This window comes from Heterocephalus glaber, unplaced genomic scaffold, assembly GCF_053883595.1.
Source record: "Heterocephalus glaber isolate CG9 unplaced genomic scaffold, H.glaber_assembly_v1.0 deba00001831, whole genome shotgun sequence".
Classification (NCBI taxonomy): domain Eukaryota; kingdom Metazoa; phylum Chordata; class Mammalia; order Rodentia; family Bathyergidae; genus Heterocephalus; species Heterocephalus glaber.
In genome coordinates, this window is record NW_028258491.1 from 210,704 (window position 1) to 234,365 (window position 23,662).

Consider the following 23,662-nt stretch of genomic DNA (forward strand, 5'->3'; position numbering starts at 1 on the left):
CACTGAGGTTCAGCTGAAGGACAGGTGCAGGAATATCCGCCACATTGCCCTATGAAGAACTTGATGTTAGAAGCCAAAATCAGTCTTCAGGATGAGCCTGCCGTTGGCACTTCCATTTTCCGGCAAGCATACTTCTAGGGCCCTCTCTCCCTTTCAAGGAATTGGGAGGCCACGTTATAACATGCAGTCCCATCTCAGAGAAAGCAATTGGAGCATGGTGAGTTTACCAGTGCACTCCAATCCTGGAATTACATTCAACCCCATTCACAACACATTCTAGCTGTCTGCATTGCTGAATTCGGTAGCCCATATTTTGGAGGCCTCCGCAGCAATGAGCACTTTGGCCTGGAAAGTGCATTGGGCTTGTGTTGAAAGACAGGTGCTGGAAAGTACTCCCCCTTACTCGAAAAAGAACTTCCCGTTAGAAGCCACCACCACTCTTCAGAATGATCTTGCCATTTCCACTTCATTTTTCCTACAAGCTTACTTCCAGCAGCAGATCTCCTATGCACATCAACGGAAGGTTAGGAGAAAAAGTGCAGTACCTTCCCAGAGGACACAGCTAAAGCACGGTGTGTTTTCCAGTGAACTGTACTCTTGGACTTCCATTGAACACAATTTACACGACGGTCTAGCTGTCGGCATCCCTGAAACATGTGGCACGTTTTTAGGAGGCCTCTACCACGAAATGTACTTTGGCCCAGAAAGAGCACAGTGGTTCTGCTGAAGAACAGGCGCCGGAAATCCCTCAACTTTGCCCTAGGAAGAACTGGATGCTCAAAGCCAAAATCCATCTTCAGGATGATCCGAGTATTCTTTAAAAAATAAAACTTTGTACAAGCTCTACCACTCTTGTATTCATGAAAATATTAAAAGAGTATATTATGATATATGCATTTCCAATTTTATAGTGGCATAAATGCCAATAAGTAAGGTAAGGAAATGCTATGCTCAAAAGATTAGTGGATAAAGAGAAAGTGGTATAAATACACAATGGCCATTAAAAAAAAAATCTTTTCATTTGGAGGAAAATGGATAGAACTGAAAACAATATACTTAAATCAAATAAGCCAGTCTCAGAAAGTTAAAAATGGCATGCTCTTCTCAAGTAATAAGCCTTCAAATAAGTAAAAATGAATACTAACACGAAGGAAAGAGAATAGAAAACTTAATGACGTTCTTCTTCTGATGGGAATGGGTAATTGGTGGAGAGGGACAAGGAAGAGAGTGGGAGGTAATGGGGAAGAAAACAAGTAACATTAAACACATGTAGTTATATACAATCACAAACATGTTCTGTCCTACAAATATGCATTAATAAAAAGCTTGAAATGTATTCAAAGTTACTTGACATATACTGACAAGGGAACACTTGTACAATGCTGAAGGGAATGTAAAGTAGTGGACTATTAAAGAAACAGTTTGGAGGCTTCTCCCAAAATTAAAAATACAACTACCATATGATTGAGCAACTCCTCTACTGGGTCTATATGCACAAAAGAAAAATGACTTTGTTTAAGAGGTACTTGCACTGCCAGTTCTTCATAGTGATAGTCAAGTAGCCAAGATATGGAATCAAGTTGAGCATCCATTCACAGATGAATGCAAAACAAAACTATTGTACATATTCACTGTAAAATATTATGCCTTTTAAAAAGCAATTCGATAATTTTCAACAATATCAATAAATCTACAGGATACATTAGATGAAATAAGCCAGGCATTGAGAGGAAAACTCTGCAGATCTCACTCATGCCAAGGGTTAAATAGTCAAACTCATATAAAAAGGGAGTAAACCAAAAATTGGAGGTATTTAGGAAGATTTAGGGCAAAGGACATAAAATTTAAGTCAGACAGCAGGAATAATTTTAACAGTTCTATTGTACATCATACTTAATATAGGTGACCATAAAACAGTGCACTTTGTATCTTTTACCACAATGATATATGAGATGCATAGTTTTATAGAACAATCCCACACCATATACTAATGACAATATATCTAGTTCAGTTGCATGAATATATTCAATTTGTACTTGTCAACAGCAAACAATTAATACATAGGCAGGAAACATAAAAGTTTCTATGAAGAGTTGTGGAACACAAGGGTAAGAATCCAGGATGTAATTATTGGGTCAGAAGTAAAGTTCCTTTCCATTGTGACACCAAGAAACAATATGGGGCCAGGGATGTAGCTCTATGGCACTGTACCTGCCTAGCAAGTGCAAAGTCCTGAGTTTGAATCTCAGTTACAGAAAAACAAAAAGAAAAAAAGAAAGGAACAATGTAATAGTGAGAGAATTCAAAGCGGGAAGAGTACAGATCAACAATGGAAATTCTGAGATGTGGGAGGGCTTCTGGTCTTCTCTGTAATGTGGTTTACAGCATTGAGAATTGTGAGGGTCAGGATTTATTCCAGGAGTGTACCACAGGTGTGAGACTGACACTAAACCCTGTAAAGTGTTTACATGGGGACTGCACAACTGCTCATCAATGCTTAACCTCCATCATGCACTTTCTTCTTAAGACATCATATGGGATTTTGTTAATAGATGTTTTCTTGATTTCAAAACCAACTTTCAAAATATGCCAAATTCCTCAAAACAGGCTGTGACAAACAGACTGTTGTCCCTGATGACACAAAACTACAAACCCCTCTGTTTCAGGAAGGGGCATCTCCAAATCCTTGGTGGACCATGATGAAAAAACAAAGCCAAGGGAAGGAGACCCAAACATGTTTTTCAAAATGTTTTTTCCACGTTGGGGGTGACAGGTGCAGAGCCCCATGGCAGGTCGATCCCCAGAGCTCCTAGCTGAGGAGACATGAAAAGAGGGAGCCAGCAATGCTCTGGCCATCATGTCATCATAGGTGACATGTCACCACCATGGCTACATTACTAATACATCACTGTGCCTCTAGCTCTGCTCCTGTGTAGAAGCTAGTTTTTCATGTTCTCCCCTTTGCGGAGGCATATGATGACTGTGGGCCATGTGCCTTACACAGAGATTGGTTCTCCCTTCAGAGGGCTGAGTCAAAAGACATGACCCTGCTCCATTTCCTCACCACAGACTACAAAAAGAAATTGGTCTCCATTTGGGCCGAGCCTAACATGCTCTTCCCAATTTTGCTCTTCCTCCTTCTGAAACCACTACACCCATCCCAGTGTGACATTTCATGGTGTTTAGGATACCTGAGTCCAAGTGTTTACAGAGATGGAGACTTTGTGCTTGGTGGGTTTTTCCCTCTGTACTACATGAATCAGGACCCAGAAATATCCCATCTATCTTTTTTTATTCCAGCCTAAAACTAGAATGAGAGCCAATAGATAAGTTCCTGGTTGTGTGTGTGTGTGTATTAAATACACTATTAACTCTGTTTGGAAGTGCTTGTGTATGTGCAAATCTGTGGTTCATATGTATAGAGAACTGTGCTATAAAAAATGTAAAGACATGGCAGAAAAGCATGAATTCTGAGGTTCTTTTACTTCCCAATTCTTGCATATTTTTTCACTTTTCTTTTGCTCTCCTCTCCATAAAAATAGATGGTAGAATTCCTCATCCTTGTGTCCAGTCCATCAGATGCATGCTCATTACCAAGCAGAGAATCCTTCAAATGAATGAAATTGTTGCTGCCTCAGAACCTACTTCTTGAGCATCTATGATGTGACAGCCATAGGCACCCTAGAAACGTAGCCCTGGCCTGACATTAATTTTAAAATCAGTGACTCACTGTAGGTGCCCAATTTGAACAAGGACCTTGTTGAACTATGTCTCTTGGTGAAGCCAATTTTGGCTGAGATCCACCAGCCAAAATAGACCATGTCCTACAAAAGATCCATAATTGAATCTTTTCTTTCCTTAAATTCTTTTATTGGTACATTTAGGTATACAATATATTTACATTTACCATTGGGTACTTGTACCTGTACATGACATATCTTGGTTATTTTTTCCACAATTCTTGTCCTCTCTTCACCCCCTCCACCCTTCCCTATTTATAAAACCTTTGTTTCCATTTTTTTCCTTTTCTCATAATTTTCCTTTCCCCTTCCCCTTCTACTTCCCCTATTCCTTTGGACCTTTTGTTCCTATTTAAAGTTATCAATTATTCATTTTAATCATTTTAATCCTTATTTACACTTTCAGTTTCTCACACCAGAGAAACTATTCGGTATTTACATGTCTGTCTTATTTATTTCACTTAAGAGTATGGCTTCAATATGCATTCACTTAGCTAGAAATGTCTGTGGTTTCTCATTCTTTATGGCTGAGCAGTAGTCCATTTTATAAAAAACCCACATCATCTTTATCCAGCTTCCAGTTGTTGGGCACTTAGGCTGTTTCCAAGCTTTAGCTATTGCAAACTGTGCTGCTATAAACATGGGTGCACATATATCGCTGTGGTATGATTCTTTTCTTTTTGGAAGATACCGAGCAGAGGAATAGCTGGGTCAAATAGGACCTCTAGCCCTAGTTCTTTGAAGTATCTCCATACTGACTGGCTCAGTGGTTGCATTGGTCTGCACTCCCACAACAATGAAGTGTTCCTTTCTACCCATAACCCCACCAACGTTTGTTGTTGGTTCATTTCTTGATAGCAGCCATTCTTTCTAGGATGAGGTGTGTAGGGAACAGGGAAAGAGGACATTACTAGAACTTCTGCAGTAGGTCCTAGTCTCCTGTGAGCCATGGGAGCACAAGGTGAATTAACTTATACAGGAAAGGTAGAAAAAACGATGCTTTGGGAAGAAGTTTAGCTTTAGACCTGATCAGTGCTGCTCTGGGTGGCAAAGAAAAAGTGCTCTGAGTTAGCTGCACTTTTTATTCAGTATATTGGGAGAAATAAATATAACAAATGACTCAGGATAGGGCATTTGGTACATTGGGAGAAATAAATGTAACAGACAACTCAGGACAGAGAGTTTAGTACATGAAGTGCAGTGGAATATCTAAATCAATGAGGAACTGTGCAGATGAAGATTTTGGTCCTCCAGGGATATCTTCAGCTGCTGTAATCTTGTCCTGGAGCATCACAGCATCACTGGATCATTGAAGTCTCAGTTGTTATCAGAGACCAAAATGGAATTATGTCTTGAATTTCCGGAGCTGGCATGCAGGCAGGAGAACTAGACCTAATCAAATGATTTTTCTCAGACACTCTATCAAGGTCCCCAGTCAGGTGGAATACACACCAAATCAGCCCGCTGCAGGCAGGCAGGTCTGTGCACTCCCTACCGAGGTCCTCAGTCTCACAGAAGATGCCGAGTCACCCTGCTGCAGACAGGCAGGTCTACTCATGCCCGACCTAGGTCCTGAGTCACACAGAACATGCCAAATCAGCCTGCTGCAGACAGACAGGTCTGTGCAAGACCTATGAAGGTTCTGAGTCATGCAGAAGGCACCGAATCACCTCGCTGCAGACAGGCAGGTCTGCCCACACCCTACCAAGGTCCCCAGTCATGTAGAACACATGCCAAATCAGCCCGTTGAAGGCAGGCAGATCCCGAGTAACACAGAACATGCTGAATCAGCCTGCTGTAGGCAGGCAGGTCTGTGCATGACCTATCGAGGTTCTGAGACATGCAGAAGACACTGAATCACTCCTCTGCAGAAAGCCAGCCACCTGCTTCCACACTACAAAGATGCAGAGGACACCAGACCACCAGACCAAGATACTAACACTGGTCATGGCCCAGAGGAAGGGGTTTCTGGGCAACCATCCCTCCCACTGCTTCCAGCCCAGAAGAAAGGGTTATTGGGCCACCTACTGTCCTGCTGCTCCTGGGCCAGGGGAAGGGGCTTCCAGGCAACCATTCCTCCTACTGTTCCTGGACCAGAGGAAGGGGCTTCTGAGCCAACATCTCACTACTCCTGGTCCAGAGGAAGAGGTTTCCGGGCCACGATCACAACCACTGCTCCCAGTCCACAGGAAAGGGCTTTTGGGTCACCATTCCTACCACTGCGCCTGGCCCCTGTCCCACCTCACACAGCTCAGAGGAGGTAATCCATGCAGGTGCTAACAGTCCCCCACCCCAGGCGAAATGAGAAAACATGTAAATAAGTCTCAAAACCAGACTTCCAGATCACCCACAGCAACCCAAAAAGGAAATGAGATGGAACATTCTGATACTCAACCACCTGGACCCACTGAACTGGCAACAAAAGTGGATCTGGAAAAAATGAAATCAGAAATAATTTCTCAGATAACAGGAGAAATTGTGCCCTTAGTGCAAGACATGATTAATAAATCTAGAGAGGAGCTGAGGAACATGAGGGAATCCCAACATAAGAAACAAATGGAATCAATAAAACAGATGCAAATAGATTTCCAGGAAATGCAAAACTCCACTGAAAGTCTACACAGCATAATGATCCAATGTGAGGGCAGAATTTCAGATATAGAAGATAAGATTGCAATTAGTGACCCAGAAAAAGAATTGCTTCAAAATTATAAGGGAACATGACAAATCAATCCAGCAGCTGCTAAACGATGCAAAAAAGAATAATATAAGACTGACTGGGCTCAATGAAGAAATAGGAGAGAGTACAGATGACATAAAAAATCCCTTCACAGAAATAATGACAGAAAACTTCCCAAGCAGGGGAAAAGAGCTTGACATACAAATAAGTGGGGCATATAGGACTCCAAATAGCCTTGATCAAAAAAAACTACACACAGGCATATAATTGTTAAGATTCCAGAAACACAACAGAAGAAAAAAGTTCTACAAGCAGTCAGAGAAAAAAAACAAATTGCACACAAAAGAAAAGCCCATCGGAATCACAGCAGACTTCTCAACACAAACCATCAAGACAAGAAGAGCTTGAAGTTACATATTCGAAGCACTAAAAGAAAACAGCCTCCAACCCAGATTGATGTACCCTGCAAAACTATCTTTCAAAATTGATGAAGAAATAAGATACTTTCATGACAAAGAGCACCTTAGGAAATTGGTGAATACCAAACCAACATTCCAAAGAATTTTACATAATATCCTAGGAACAGACATTGAGGATCACAACCCCAGGAAGCAAAGCAGAATGAACCCATCTGGCATGACAAGAAATTAAATGTAAAGGGGAAGAACTCAACAAAAAGAAAAAGTCATGGAAATGACAAGTCAATATGTTTCAGTTATAACCATCGATGTTAATGGTCTCAATTCACCAATCAAAAGAAATAGACTGGCAGAATGGGTCAAGAAGCAAAATCCAACAATATGCTACATACAAGAAATACACTTCATCCAAAAGGAAATTCATAGACTGAAAGTTAAAGGGTGGAAAACAATACTCAGTGTGACAGGAAACTCCAAAAAAAGCAGGAGTAGCTATCCTCTTAGCAGATCAAGTAGATTTCAAACCAACACTGATTAAGAGAGATGAAGAAGGACACTACATGCTTGTAAAGAGAAGAATCCAAGAGGAAGAGATGACAATCATAAATATCTATGCACCAAACACTAGTGCACCCAACTGTATAAAACAAATACTAATGGCCATGAACAGTCATATATGCACTAATACAAATGTAGTGGGGGAACTCAACACCCCATTGTCACAAATAGATAGATCAACTAGACAAAATATAAGTAATGAAATACTAGAACTCAAGCAAACCTTTCAACAAGTGAACTTAACAGATGTTTACAGAGTCTTCCACCCCACAAAATCAGAATACACATTCTTCTCAGCTGCACATGGGTCATTCTCAAAAATAGACCACATACTCACACATAGAACGTGTTTAAATAATTGCAAAGGAATTGAAGATATCCCCTGTATATTATCAGACCATAGTGCAATGAAATTGGAGATCCATAGCAAAAGATACTCAAAAAATTTTGTAAACATGTGGAAATTGAACAACACACTTCTAAATAACCAATGGGTCAGAGAGGAAATTAAAGAAGAAATCAGACATTTCCTTCAATTAAATGATAATGACTATACAAAATATTGGAATCTATGGGACACAATGAAAGCAGTCTTATGAGGGAAATTCATAGCAGTGAATATGCATATTAGGAAAACAGAATGAGCCCAATTAAACAAACTGATGCTGAACCTCAAGCTTCTAGTAAAAGAAGAGCAGGACAACTCCAAAGCTCATACAAGGGAGGAAATTATAAAGATCAGAGGAAAATCAATGCAATAGAGGCTAAGAGAATGATACAAAAAAATCAATGAAGTCAAGAGTTGGTTCTTTGAAAGAATCAACAAAATTGACACCCTTTAGGTAACCTTGTCAGAAAAAGGAAAGAAAAGGCCCAAATCCATGCAATTAGGAATGAGAAGGGTGAAAGTACAACAGACCCACCAGAAATCCAGAGGATCATCAATACCTATTTCCAGAACCTATACTCAAATAAGATGGACAACACAGAAGAAATGGACAGATTCCTAGATACATATGAATTACCAAAGTTGAACAAAGAAGACCTAAAAATTCTGAACAACCCAACATCAAACAATGAAATTGAAAATGTAATTAAAAACTTATCAACTGAAAAAAGCCTGGGCCCTGATGGCTTCACTGCTGAATTCTACCAGATATTTAGAGAGGAACTACTGCCACTACTGTTTAAACTCTTCACTGAAATTGAAAGGGAAGCAATACTCCCGAATTCATTCCTGGAAGCAAGCATCACCTTGATCCCCAAGCAGAGAAAGACCCAACTGAAAAAAGAGAACAATAGGCCAATCTCACTAATGAACATAGATGCAAAAATCCTTAATAAGATATTGGCAAACAGAATGCAGAAGATCATCAAGAAGATCATATATCCTGATCAATTGAGATTCATCCCAGGGATGCAGGGATGGTTCAATATATGAAAATCAATTAATGAAATACACTATATCAATAGAGCCAAGGACAAAAACCATATGATTATCTCCATAGAAGCAGAAAAAGCATTTGACAAATTCCAACATGCATTTATGATAAAAACCCTACAAAAAATTGGAATAGATGGTCTCTACCTCAAACTGATAGAAGTCATCTATGAAAAACCAACAGCCAATATCATACTAAATCATAAAAAATTGAAATCCTGCACACTAAAATCAGGAACAAGACAAGGATGTCTACTATCACCACTCTTGTTTAATATAGTTGTGGAAACATTAGCCATGGCAATTAGACAAGAGAAAGAAATAAAAGGAATAAAGATAGGTAATGAAGAAGTCAAATTGTCACTATTTGCAGATGACATGATACTCTACATAGAAGACCCCAAGAACTCCACCAAAAGTCTTCTAGACTTCATAAACAAATTCAGTCAAGTAGCTGGTTATAAGGTCAACACACAAAAATCAATAGCTTTCCTCTACACCAATGACAGACTCACTCAGAGAGATATAGGGCAAATAATTCCTTTCACAATAGCATCCAAACAACTGAAATACCTAGGAATCATCCTAAAAAAAGAAATCAAAGACCTCTTCTCTGAAAACTAAGGCATTCTGAAAAGAGAGATTGAAGATGATATCAGAAAATGGACAGACATCCCCTGCTCCTGGGTAAGAAGAATTAATATAGTGAAAATGGCCATACTTCCAAAACTGCAATATAAATTTAATGCAATTCCAATTGAGATCCCAGCAGCATACTTCGTGGACCTTGAAGAAACAATCCAAAAATTCCTTTGGAACAAGAAGAGACCCAGAAGAGCAAAAGCATTTCTAGGTAACAGAGACATAGCAGGGGGTATCACAATCCCCAACCTGCAACTATACTGCAAAGCTACTGTGATAAAAACAGCATGGTACTGGCAAAGAAACAGACCTGAGAACCAGTGGAACAGATTAGAAGATCCAGAAACAACACCAGACACACTCAGCCATCTCATCTTCGACAAAGGAGCCAAACACCCTCACTGGAGGAAAGATAGCCTCTTTAATAAATAGTGCTGGAAAAATTGGGCTTCAACTTGCCAAAGATTAAAACTAGATCTGTATCTCTCACCATACACTAAACTAAAATCAAAATGGATTAAAGATCTACATATTAAAATAGAAACTCTGAACCAGTTGGAACAGAGGTTAGGTAGAACCCTTGAAGACATCGGTGTAGGAAAAGATTTTATGAAAAAACCCTCAGTTGCCTGTGAACTAGCACAAACAATCAACAGGTGGGATCTCTTCATATTATAAGGCTTCTACACAGCAAGAGAAACCACCAGCAGTGTGAAGAGAAAACCCACAATGTGGGAAAAAATCTTCCCCTGCTCTTCCTCAGACAAAAGCCTACTATCTCAAATCTATAAAGAACTTAAGAAGATCAGATCTCCCAAATTTAAACAACCAATCCAAAGATGGGCATCTGAAATGAACAGACATTTCTCACACAAAGAAGTAGAAATAGCAAATAAATACATGAAAAAATGTTCAACATCACTGGTCATTCGAGAGATGCAAATGAAAACAATGCTGAGATTCCACTTCACTCCAGAAAGAATGGCTGCTATCATGAAATCAACCAATAACAAATGCTGGTGGGGCTGTGGGGAAAGAGGAACCCTGTTCCATTGCTGGTGGGAGTGTAGACTGGTGCAACCACTGTGGAAATCAGTATGGAGATACCTCAAAGAACTAGGACTGGAAGTCACATTCGAACCTACTATTCCACTGCTTGGGATCTTCCCCAAAGAATTAAAAGACTCATACCACAGTGATATACATGCACCCATGTTCATAGCAGCACAGTTTGTAATAGCTAAAACTTGGAAACAGCCCAAATGCCCATCAACTGGTGACTGGATAAAGACAACGTGGTTTTTTAATAAAATGGAGTACTACTCAGCCATAAAAAATGAGAAATTAGAAACATTTATAGCTAAGTGTATGCACATTGAGGTGACAATCATAAGTGAAATAAGTAGGACACACATGAATAAATACCAAATAGTTTCTCTGGTGTGAGAAACTGAAAGTATAAATAAGGACTAAATGTATAATAGGTAATGTGAAATAGGAAGAAAAGGGGCAAAGGGGAAGGAAGTGGGAGGGCTAGGGGAAAGGATAGAAGGGAATGGGATTAATATGAGAAAATGGAAAAATAGGAACAAAATCTTTGTAAATAGGGAGGACTGGAGGGGCTGAAGAGAGGGCTGGGCAAAGGTGAAAAATAAGAACCAAGAGAGACTATGTAAAGGTGCAAATTTCCAATGATGAATGTCATTATATTGTACACCTCAAATGTTCCAATGATTAGAATGAATAATTAATGTAAAATAGGAAGAAAAGGTCCAAAGCAGAAGGGGTAGTGTGAGGCGCAGAGGAAAGGAAAGAAGAGAAAGGAAAAATGATAAGAAATTGAAAAAATGGAAATAAAGTCTTTGTAGAAGGGTGGAGGGTGTGAAAGGAGGGCTAGGAATGGGGAAAAAATAAGAACCAAGACGCATTATGTAAAGGTACAGTTCCCAATGAGAAATGTAATTGTGTTTTATACCTACAATAGAGCAAAAAAAGAATTTAATAAAAAAAAAATTCAGGTCCAAAATAATATATAACAAACTCCAACTACCCGTAACCCAAAATATCTACACCAAAACATATTTTAACAAAGATTCCAAAAGCCAAACAGAACAATACCTTACAAACAGTTAGAGAAAAGAAACAAATCACATACAAAAGAAACTCTGTTAGAATTACAGCAGACTTCTCTACCCAAATACTCAAGTCAAGGAGAATGTGGAGTGACAACTGACAGGGGTTAATATCCAGCATATATAAAGAATACAAACATCTGAATAGTAAACAAGAAAGTTGTAAATGGGATAAAGATCTGAATAATCATTTCCAAAAGAAGAGACATGTGGACAATAGATATATGAAAAATGCCCAAATCTTATATGCAAATCAAAGCCACAGTGAAAATCTAGGCATGGTAGTACATTTCTATAGACCAAGCTATTTGGGCCTCTGAGGCAAGAATATTGTTTAAGCTCCTGAGTTTGAGGCCAAATTAACATATTTAGATTGTTTGAAGTGAAGAAAAAAATGGGTTCCTGGGGACTTAGTTCAATAGTAGTGAATTTGTCTAGCATATGTGGAGGCCCTTGGGTTGGTTCCTAGCACTAGAAAAAGTAACATGAAAAGAACAGAAGAAGATGTCATATTACCACCCTGAGAACAGGGTAGAAATATGTCAATTTCTTCAGTTTTCCATCTCATTGACATATAGGTATTCAAAGGAGGAATTGATGCACCTCTGGATTTCAACTGAGTCTGTTGTAAGTTCATCCCTTTCATTACTAATGGCATGGATATGGGTCTTTTTTCTTTTTTTCATAAGGTTGGCTAAGGGCTTGTCACTTTTGTTTATTCTTTCAAAGAAACAACTTTTTGCTTCATCGATATTTTTTCCATCAAATCCTTTTTTTTTACAAATAGAACAGGCCAACAGAGATTTAAACTGACAAGTACAATAAGTTACTATGAAATATAGTCAAATCTAGACCCCACATCTTCTTGATTTCATCCCAGCAAACACAATTGGTGGTCCATAACATTTAGGTTTTGACATTTTTAGATGGCTATTTAAAAATCCAGGAGATCACAGAGACATAAATATTCAATTTCTTTCATAGTGTTTGCCACACAATTATCATCTTTAATGACTTCAAGTATTTACTCAGGGATTATTTTGAGTATGAAATGTTGTGCTAAAAAGATGAAATCTTGGTGTAAGAAGTGAAATTTCAAATAATTACTGAGTAACTAAAAGAAAAATAAAACCCATAGAGAGAAGAAACTGGGCAAACACAAAAGGAGAAATTGGACAAAATAGGCAATACACCCTGACCAAGTCAGATTTATCCCAGAGATTCCAGGATGATTCAACATCCATAAATCAGTAAATGTAATACATTATATTAACAGAGTCAAGGACAAAAACCATATTATCATACAAGATCAACACATTAAAATCAATAGCTTTTCCATACACAAAAACAGACTTACTGAGAAGAGAGAAATGGGCAATCAATTCCTTTCAGAGCAGCATCACAATAATTCAAATACCTATGAATCATCTAGCAAAAGAAATCAAAGACCTCTTCTCTGAAAACTATAGCTCTCTGAAAAGAGAGATGGAAGATGATATCAGAAAATGGAGACATCCCTTGCTCCTGTGTAGGAAGAATCAACATAGTGAAAATGGCCATAATTCCAAAACTGAGGTTTAGATTCGATGCAGTCCCAAATAAAATCTCAGCAGCATACATCACAGACCTGGAGAAAACCTTCCAAAAATTAATTTGGAACAGGAAGATACCTTGACTAGCAAAAGCAATACTACACAATGAAGACAAGGTGGGGGTATCACAATCCCCAATTTGAAACTATATTACAAAGCAATTGTGAAAAAAACAGCATGGTACTGGAAAAGAAACGAACCTGAGGACCAGTGGAACAGATTAGAAGATGCAGAAACAACTCCAGACATAGCCACCTCATCTTCTACAAAGGAGCAAAACACCCTCATTCAAGGAAAGATAGCCTCTTCAATAAATGGTGCTGGAAAAATTGAGTTTCAACTTGCCAAAGATTAAAACTAAACCTATATCTCTCACCATGCACTAAACTACAGTCAAAATGGTTTAGAGATCTAAATATTAAAACAAACACTAAACTGGATGGAAGAGAGTTTAGGAAGAACTGTTGAAGACTTTGGTGTATGAAACGTTTTATGAACAAAAACTCAGTTGCCATGAACTGGCACAAACAATGAACAAGTGGGATCTCTTCTTAATAAAAGCTTCTGCACAGCAAGAGAAACCACCAACAGTGTGAAGAGACCACCCACAATGTGGGAAAAAACTTCACCAGCTGTCACTTAGACAAAGGTCTACTATCTTGAATCTATAAACAACTTTAAAGAATCAGACCTCCTAAATTTAAAGCCCAATCTAAAAATGGGCATCTGAAATTAACAGACATTTTGCAGACAATGAAGTAGAAATAGCAAATAAACATATGAAAACATGTTCAACATCACTGGTCATTCAAGAGAAGCAAATGAAAACAACACTGAGATTCCACCTGACCCCAGAAAGAATGGATGCCATCATGAAATCAACAAACAACTAATGCTGGCTGGGCTGTGTGGAAAGAGGAACCCTAATCCACTGCTGCTGTGAGTGTAGACTGGTGCATCCACTGTGAAAATCAGTATGGAGATACCTCAAAAAACGAGGACTAGAAGTCCCATTTCACCCAGCTATTTCCATGCTGGGTATCTTCCCCAAAGAATTAAAAGATTCATACCACAGAGATACATGTGTACCCATATTCATAGCAGCACAATTCCTAATAGCTAAAACTTGGAAACAATCTAATTGCCCAACAACTGGAGTCTGTAAACAGAAAATGTAGGGTATTCTTTCTATAAAATGGAGTATTACTCAGCCATAAAAATGAGAATCTAGAGACATGTATAGCTAAATGGATGCCCATTGAGGTGATACTCTTAAATGAAATAAATAGGACACACATGTGAAAATACCGAATAGCTTCTCTAGTGTTAGAAACTGGAAGTGTAAATAAGGATTAAAAGGTATAATAGATAATGTGAAATAGGAAGAAAATGTGCCAATGGGAAGGGTAAATGGGAGCAGTAGGGGAAAAGAAAGAAGATAATGTAATTAATATGAGAAAAAGAAAAAATAGGAAGATGATTTGCTGTGCATCATTCTCATTGAAGTCAACAGGTAAGCAAAGTCCTTTAGTTAAAGATCTGGATCTGTTGGCAGGCGTTTTATCACAATTTAATTCAGGGTAGTTTGTGTAGAGAATGCATGAATAAGGCAATGAGAAACTGGTCCTCCAAAAGCCTCTTGGATAACCATCACCTTCTTGACACGTTTTTCACACTTTCAACAATTTCTGTCATTCTGCCAGACATCTGTTTCTCTTCACAGCAGTGGCGAACATTTTCCTCCTGAAGAGAAATATGCCTGTTCTCAAACATGCTGCCTCTCACAAAATATTCTGAAATTTATTTGAATATTTTGGGTGAACACAGGGATTTTTATTCATTTTATATGTTTTCTAGAACTTTTCTAACAAAGTACTACAGACTCGGTGGCTTAATAATAAGACATTTGTTTCCTACAATTCTGGAGTCTAGAATTTGATAGATCAGAGTGTGGCTTGAAAGCATCTTCCTAAGTACTGTCCTTAGCTCCTAGCTGGCTGTCTTCTTTCTGTGTCTTCTGCAGCCTTTCCTCTCTTGATTTCCATATCCTAATTTCCTGTTAATGTAAGGACCCCCAACATACTGGATTAGGGCTCAATTTTGAGCTCATGCTCCAAATTATTTATCTTTGATCTTATTTTCCTTCCTTTTCTACATAATAAAGTCTCTTAGTAGTAGTTTCAGCACAAGAACCTTTCTGTGTAATTTGCATTCATCAAACTAGTGATGTTCTTTCTTTTGTTTGACTCAAATGTCTCACCTCATAACTTCCTTCCCAGAGGTGAAAAATGTCATGTGCTATTGCTCATGTGCATGCACACACATACACATCATCACACACACACAAACACACACATGCACACTGCAAAGCTCAATATGTGAGTCCCAACTGCCCACACTTGTCTGTTTTTTCTGTTCCTTTCTCCTCATTAAAATGCTCCCATGAAGTTTTTCTTTCCAAATTTATTGAGATCTATTTGAGCGAACAAAATATCTGTATTTAAGAAATGTGATGAGGTGGTTAGAGAAATATAAATTATAAAGGGATTGTCATATTACAGCTAAGCGACACATCCACCAGGCAATTTCCATTAAGCAAATGAGGATGTCCAGGCTTCTCTTCTTGTTGAATATTTTTCCTAATCACAAATTTTGAGAATTAAATGTGTGAGTCTAATGTGTCACAAAATGATCATAGCTGGCCTCTCTCTTCCTCAGGAGATGAAGATCATTGCTCTTGAGGGACACAACTGTTAAAAAGCCTGATTTATCTAAGTCTGTATTATCTTGTAAATCTCTATCATTTGAACAACAAAAAATAGTTTTATTGCCATCAGTTTTAATAAGGGCCCCTGAATTTCCTCATTCTTTAATTTAACTATCTGTTTTGTGTTTATTAATTCTATTAATGACCTGGTCTTATGTAATTAAAGGAAGAACTTCCCAGAGGATTAGACAGAATAAGCCATCCACATTGTTACTCAGCTGCTCTTGCAGTTAAATACTAATGCAGATTGGTTTCATTCATTTCCAATGGAGTCTTACAAGCTTCAAATACATAGGCAACATTTTCTAGTCCTTGTTCACAGCCACCTGATGTATTTCCTCCACTGATTCCAATTAGCTTAATGAGTGGAAGAAGACATAAATGTTAATGGAACATTTGGGGTTATACACAAGAAGAAAGTATTAAAATAATACAGAAAGGGAAAATCATGACATTCAGTGTCTAATTCAGGGCTAATGTTGCCTGATCGAGAGACATTAACAAAGAGTTTTTCAGAAAATCAACTCATCAGTAAAACCATCAGATAACTGAATAAGTCTTTCTTAACCATTAACTGCATACTTTGTGTTCAAGACTTGTTCTCACAGGTACACAGAACAAACAATATGAATTGCTTCATCTGTATTTTGACAAGGCCTCCAAGTGATTCTAAGACATCTAAATATGGAGACAATGGCTCAAAAGATGTATGTGATAATTTGAGCCTTACATTTTTGTTTGAGCATGAAATAATTCTAAGAAACATCAATGTTATATTGTGTCCTACAGTCTCAGCAAATGATATAAAATGTGAAAAATTATTAGTACTCAAGAAAGATTTTGGAAGTTGCAAGATGTGTGAGTCAAGAGGAATAGGAGAATATAAGCAAAGATTTGAATATTCATGTAGCTTGATATGAATGAGAAAATTTTTCTTTGTGTTTAAATCTGCTTTTCAAGCTTTAAAAGTATAAATTTCCCTTGGAGTTTTTGCAAAAACAGAGTGCTGGTCCTTGTCCTCACACTTGCTCCAAAACAAGTCCAGAGCAGGTACAAAATATTTTTATATCTACCATGTTTTCAGACATTGTCCCTTTTGCTTGTATAGAAAGTTTGTTTTATTTTGTTTTCACCTTTCTTTTCCATCAGATTTGTCAGGAAAAATACAAGCTGTAAATCAAACAGTTGTTTCAGAATTTTTTCTCCTGGGACTGACAGATTATCCAGAACTGCTGCTCCTCACCTTCTACCTATTCCTGGCCATGTACCTGGTCACTGTGCTTGGGAATCTGCTCATCATCCTGGCCGTCAGCTCTGACTCCCACCTCCACACCTCCATGTACTTCTTCCTCTCTGTCCTGTCCTTTAGTGACATCTGTTTAATCACATGCATTATCCCAAAGATGCTGGTGAACATCCAAGCACAGGATCAGAGCATATCCTACACAGGCTGCCCCTCCCAGGTCTGTTTTCTCTTAGTTTTTATCAGTTTAGAAAGTTGTCTCCTTGCAGTGATGGCTTATGAGTGCTATGTGGCCATTTGTCACCCACTGAGGTACACAGTCATCATGAATCCTCTATTCTGGGTCCTGCTGGTTTTGTTCACCCTGTGTATTAGCATTGTGCATGCCCTGTTCCACATTCTGATGGCACTTCAGCTGTCCTTCTGCACAGACCTGGAGTTTCCACACTTCTGTGAACTTGCTCAGGTCATCAAGCTCGCTTGTTCTGATACCTTCATCAATAACATGCTAGTGTATTTGGTGTGTGACCTATTTGCTGGTGTTCCTTTCTTTGGAGTGACTATCTGTGGAGAGTGAAAGGTTGAAATAACCTTGAGAGACCTCTGAGTCTGTTGAGAACATAATGAATCCTGGATATGCAGGTGGTACAAAAGCAAGGATGGTTACTTGTAACGAGAGTGGTTAAATAGAAAGAGTTCAAATGTCTGTAATGCAAGGAAATGTTATTCCCAGAGTTGTAAAGATACATTTGACCTTTTCTCTGGAAAATAATTAGTCACCGAATTATGTACAGAGGAGGGGTTGGGGGTTGTGGAAAAGGTATATAAAGGGCAATAAAATGGGAAGAGGGGTCTCTCGTCTGCCTCTCTCTCCTTTTTCTTTTCCTCAGAGGTTGTGTTTTTCTTTCATCCTCTCCCCTCCTCTCAGGTGCTGTTTGACTAGTGATGGCTGGCACCATCACAACTATCTCTTACATTCACATTGTATTGTCTGTCTTGAGGATGTCATCAAGAGAAAAGTATGAAGCCTTTTCCACCTGTGGGTCTCATCTCTCTGTTGTTTCATTGTTCTATGGGACAGGTTTGGGGGTGTACATCAGCTCTCTATTTGCAAATTCACTGAGGAAGACTGCAGTGGGTTCTGTGCTGTATTCTGTGGCCACTCAGATGCTGAACCCCTTTATCTATGCTCTGAGGAACACGGACATGCTGGAAGTCTTGAGGAGATTCAATGTGTGTTATCCTCTGTCCTCCAACTCATGATTGGCTCAGGCTCACAAACAACTTGATTATGGTCACATGCCTCCATGATGGGCTGAATTCATTTTTGAAATTCTTTTTTTTTCAGGAGTGAAAACAGTTTAGTTTTCCCTTTCTGATGCTAATCTTGTCTTATTCACACATCCATACACCAAGCCAAACTTTTAGCCCATTATTTCTTGCTTGGAGGCTTTTCTGAAACTTTCAGCTATTCTAGGCCACTGTCATGGGTCTAAACAACTCAACACTTAAGTTCTCCCATCATTCTCAAGTAAGAAGTTTTTCTCTGCCCTTTGCAAACAATGTCCTCCAAAGATACTGCATCTTCATGACCTGGAATAAATAAGTATTTTCTGGCTTATGAGGGTAAAAAACTGAGCACTTTGACCTCTGTCCAATCAACATGATATTCTTCATGTCTTTTTTTGGTACCCCCAAAATATTATTGTATATTTATGCCTACTCTTTTTTTTTTTTTTTTTTTTTTTTTTTGTACTTGGGATCGAACTCATGTCCTTGAGCTTGTGCAGCAGGCGGTGAAACCACTGAGTTAAATCCTTGGACCTATGCCTATTCTTTTTATGGATGTTGCATGGAAAAATTGGTTTTCGTATGCTTTTATATGTTTTAGCTGTTAAACATGTCTTACATTTTGTGAGTTTTAAAATTAATTGGGTAAAGAAGTTAATGGAAAACATTCTGACACTTTCTTTTCTCTCTCTCATTTTAAGACCAACAATGTCTTCTTAAAAGGTGATTTTCAATAATACATTTCAAAAGTATAGGTCAATAAAATTTATACTGAAAGATTTCATATACTATAAATTGTTAATAAAATGAAAGTATATCAGTTTTAATCAGAGAAGTTTTGGAAATAAGTACTAATTAACTACAAAATGTAGCTTGGAATCTAATCAAATTTCATGAAATACAGATTTTCCATACAACTCAGCCATGGATGATATTGTAATCAGGTTAATTTAACCTGCAGAGCTAGTTTCAGTTCATGTTCTTTCTATTTATTTGTTTTGTTTTTCTTAATACATGTTTGTAGTACATAAAGTTTACATACCTTATGGGGAATTGTCATATGGACATAACACATCTTCATTCCTTTTTTCAATCCCTTGCCTGTCCCTTGTTTGTGGCTTTGTTTCTTAATCCCCTTCCCTTCTTTTGTACTTGTTTGCAGTACATAGAAATTCCTTTTTATGCAGCTATTACCCTTCCAGGTGTCTTTGCAAAAGAATTAAAAACATCATACTACAGTGATACATATATATTCATGTTTATAACAGCACAATTTATAACAAATATATCTTGGCAGTGATCTATATGCTCATGAACAGATGAATGAAGAAAATGTGGTATTTATACACAATGAAGGATTACCCTGCCATAAAGGAACCTCACCATTTTCTAATGTTAAAAAATGTACATTAAAAACATGTGACAGAATTGAAAAATATTCATTAAATATAATTAGAAAACAGTATCACTTTTATAAACACAGTCAAAATTGAATATTCTGAGCTAAATATATAGAACAAAAATAAAGTTCAAGACATGATTCACTTGTGAAGAAACATTTCAGAGTATTTTTACTTGTATCATATTTAGCTACTTGTATAATTAATTTATATGTGTTTATTTTAACACCTGGAACTGAATTAGGCTCATTCCTATTATGAAATATAGGGAGGTAACTAAAAAGTTCCAGGTGTTATGTGAACAAGGTAGCTGAAATTGAGGTGACAAGAAATCATGACAAGGCTTGGATGAGACACACCTTCCCTCAAGGGTCAGGGAATTGTGAGATCCTGACAGTTAGTTTTTCAGAATATCTCACCTGGAATCAGAATGATAGAAATATTTTTTATCTAATGAGGAGCTTGGGGTATTGAGCCCTGAGGGATAAAGAGACTGTAAGAGTTGGCCAATGAATATCTTGCCCCATAGTACTGCCCAGTCAGGTAGAAACAGCTGCACTGTTTCCTAAAGATGAGCCTGGTACTCCAAAGTACCCTAAGTCCATGAGTTTTTCTCTCTTGACCCAGGTCCTCTATTTTTCACATTCAGGTGAGATGCTGAGCATTATTCTCAGTGAACTCAATCAGGTAGCTGAAAGCCCCTTAGTTTATGGTTTGGACCTAAGAGAGGTGTTTCACCACAATTACATCAAGAGAAAGTCATCATAAAAGTGCACACATAAGACAATGAGGACCATGTAACAGGAACCCAGAAAAAAGCAGGCATAGCAATCTTATTTGGAAACAAAGTACATTTCAAGCAAAAACTAATTGAGAGACAAAGATGATCACTACATCCTTGAGAAGGGAACAATCCAAGAGGAAGAGATGACAATCCTAAATATATATGCACCAAATACGAATGCCCTAACTATAAAAAACTAATATTAGTGGAAGTGAAAAACCAAATAAGCATTAATACAATTGTAGTGGGGGACCTTAATACCCCACTATCACAAAGAGACACATTATTGAGACAAAAAATTAACAACAAAATTCTAGAACTGAACCAAGCTATTGAAGAAATGGACTTAATAGATGTTTATAGAGTGTTCCACCCCACAAAATCAGAATACACATTCTTTTCAGCTGCACATGGCTCGTCCTCCAGAATAAACCAAGTGCTAGCTCATAGGACATGTCTAAGTAAATGTGAAAGAATTGCAGTAACCCCCTGTATGGTATCACACCACAGTGCAATAAAGTTGGAGGTAAATAGCATAAGAAACTGCAAAACTCCCACAAACATATGGAAATTGAATAACATCCCCCGAACAACCAATGGGTCACAGAGGAAATTAAAGAAGAAATAAGACAATTTCTACAAGTAAATGACAATGTCCTTACAACATACAGGAATCTATGGTACACAATGAAAGCAGTTCGACATGGGAAATTCATAGCAGTGAATGCCCGTATTAGGAAAACAGAGAGAACTCAAATAACTTAATGCAGAACCTCAAGCTTTTAGAAAAAGAGCATAACAAAGCCAACACTTGTACAAGAAAGGAAATAATAAAGTTCAGAGCAGAAATCAATGCAATGGAGACTGAGAGAATGATACAAAAATTGATGAATCAAAGAGTTGGAGTTTTGAAAGAATAAATAAATTTGATAAACCGTGAGCCAAACTTATCAAAAAAAATGAAAGAAAAGGCTCAAATTCATGCAATTAAGAATTAAAAAGGTGAAGTCACAACAGATCCAGGAGAAATTCAGAGGATCATCAATACCTACTTTGAGAACCTGTATTCTAATAAAATGGACAACACAGAAGAAACTGACAGATTCCTAGACACATAGAAATTGTCAAAGTTAAATGAAGATGATATAGAAATTCTAAACACCCCAAATACAATGAGTGAAATTGAAAATGTACAAAATTTACAAACAAAGAAAAGCCCAGGTCCTGATGGCTTCACTGATGAATTCTACAAGACATTTAAAGAAGAACTATCACCATTACTCTTTAAACTCATCAAGGAAATTGAAAGAGAATCAGGGCTTCCAAATTCATTCCTGGAAGTATGTGCTACTGTGATTCCAAAACCAGGGAAAGACCCAGCCCAAAAAGAGAACTATAGGCCAATCTCCCTAATGAACATAGATGCAAAAATCCTCAACAAGATACTGGCAAACAGAATACAGAATGTCATCAAGATCATACACCCTGACCAAATCGGATTTATTCCAGGGATCCAAGGATGATTTAACATTCATAAATCAATAAATGTAATGCACTATATTAACACAGTCAAGGGAAAAACCATATGATTGTCTCAATAGATGAAGAAAAAGCATTTAACAAAATTCAACACACATTCAGGATAAAACCCTACAGAAAATTGGAATAGAAGGTCTTTATTTCAATCTGATTAAGGCTAGTTATGAAAAACCAACAGCTAACATCATACTAAATGGAAAAAATTGAAAAATTTCACCCTAAGATCAGGAACAAGACAATTATGCCCACTGTCACCACTCCTGTTCAATACAGTTCTGGCAACATTAACCATAGCAATTAGAAAAGAGAAAGAAATAAAAGGAATAATGATAGGAAAGGAAGAAGTTAAACTGTCATTATTTGCTGATGATATGATGCTTTACATAGAAAACCCAGAAAACTCCACCAAAAGACTTCTAGATCTAATAGATTCAGTAGAGTACCTGGATATAAGACCAACACTCAAAAAACAGTGGCCATGGGCTGGTGATTTAGCTCAGTGGTTTTTCTGCCTGCTGTGCAACCACAAGGACCCGAGTTTGATCCCCCAGTACCAAACAAAAACAAAACCAGTAACCTTCTTATACAACAAGTAGTAGACTCATTGAGAGAGCAATGCCAGAAACAATTCCTTTTACAATAGCATCCAAAAAATGAAATAGCTAGGAATAAACCAAACAAAGGAAGCAAAAGACCTCTCCACTGTAAACTAAAGTACTCTGAAAAGGGAGATTGAGGAGGATATAAGAAAATGGAAAGACATCCCTTGTTCCTGGGTAGGAAGAACCAATATAGTGAAAATGGCCATACTTTCAAAACTACTATACAGATTTAATGCAATGCTGATTGAAATTCCAACAATATGTTCCACAGATCTAGAGAAAACAATCCAAAAATTCCTTTGGAACCAGAAGAGACCTAGAATAGCAAAAACAATTCTAGGCAACAGAGACTTGGCTGGGGTTATCACAATCCCCAACTTGCAAATATAATACAAAGCTACTGTGACAAAAGCAGCATGGTACTGGCAAAGAAACAGACCCGAGGATGAGTGGAATAGACTAGAAGATCCAGAAACAACTACAGACATACTCAGTCACCTCATCTTTGACAAAGGAGCCAACCACACTCATTGGAGGAAAGATATCCTATTTAATAAATGGTGTTGGAAAACCTGGATTTCAACTTGCCAATGATTAAAAGTAGACTCATACCTATCACCATGTACTAAACTAAGATGAAAGTAGATTAAAGATCTAAATATTAAGACAGAAACACTAAACTTGCTGGAAGATAAATTAGGTAGAAGTCTTGAAGACATTGGCATAGGAAAAGATGTTATAAACAAAACCTCAGTAGCACGGGAATTAGCACAAAGAATCAACAACTGGGATCTCATCTTATTAAAAAGCTTTCACACTGCAAGAGAAACCAC

At 37.8% G+C, this 23,662-nt stretch overlaps 1 protein-coding gene across 1 annotated transcript; it reads left to right on the top strand.

The window, feature by feature from the left end:
- The first annotated feature begins 331 nt into the window (after positions 1–331).
- On the top strand, positions 332–18,477 carry LOC147820609 (olfactory receptor 7G1-like). Its single transcript, XM_087204010.1, has 3 exons — positions 332–690; positions 17,056–17,780; positions 18,158–18,477. The coding sequence occupies exons 1-3, from the start codon at positions 332–334 to the stop codon at positions 18,475–18,477; spliced, it is 1,404 nt and encodes a 467-aa protein (XP_087060136.1).
- The last annotated feature ends 5,185 nt before the right edge of the window (positions 18,478–23,662 follow it).

Excerpts from the sequence above, each read along its gene's own strand:
- LOC147820609 (XM_087204010.1), top strand. The coding sequence starts at position 332 with ATGAGCACTTTGGCCTGGAAAGTGCATTGGGCTTGTGTTGAAAGACAG. Across the intron at positions 691-17,055 it reads GGAGGCCTCTACCACGAAAT|ACATTGTCCCTTTTGCTTGT; the intron begins GTACTTTGGCCC and ends CCATGTTTTCAG. Across the intron at positions 17,781-18,157 it reads TTTCTTTGGAGTGACTATCT|TGATGGCTGGCACCATCACA; the intron begins GTGGAGAGTGAA and ends CTGTTTGACTAG.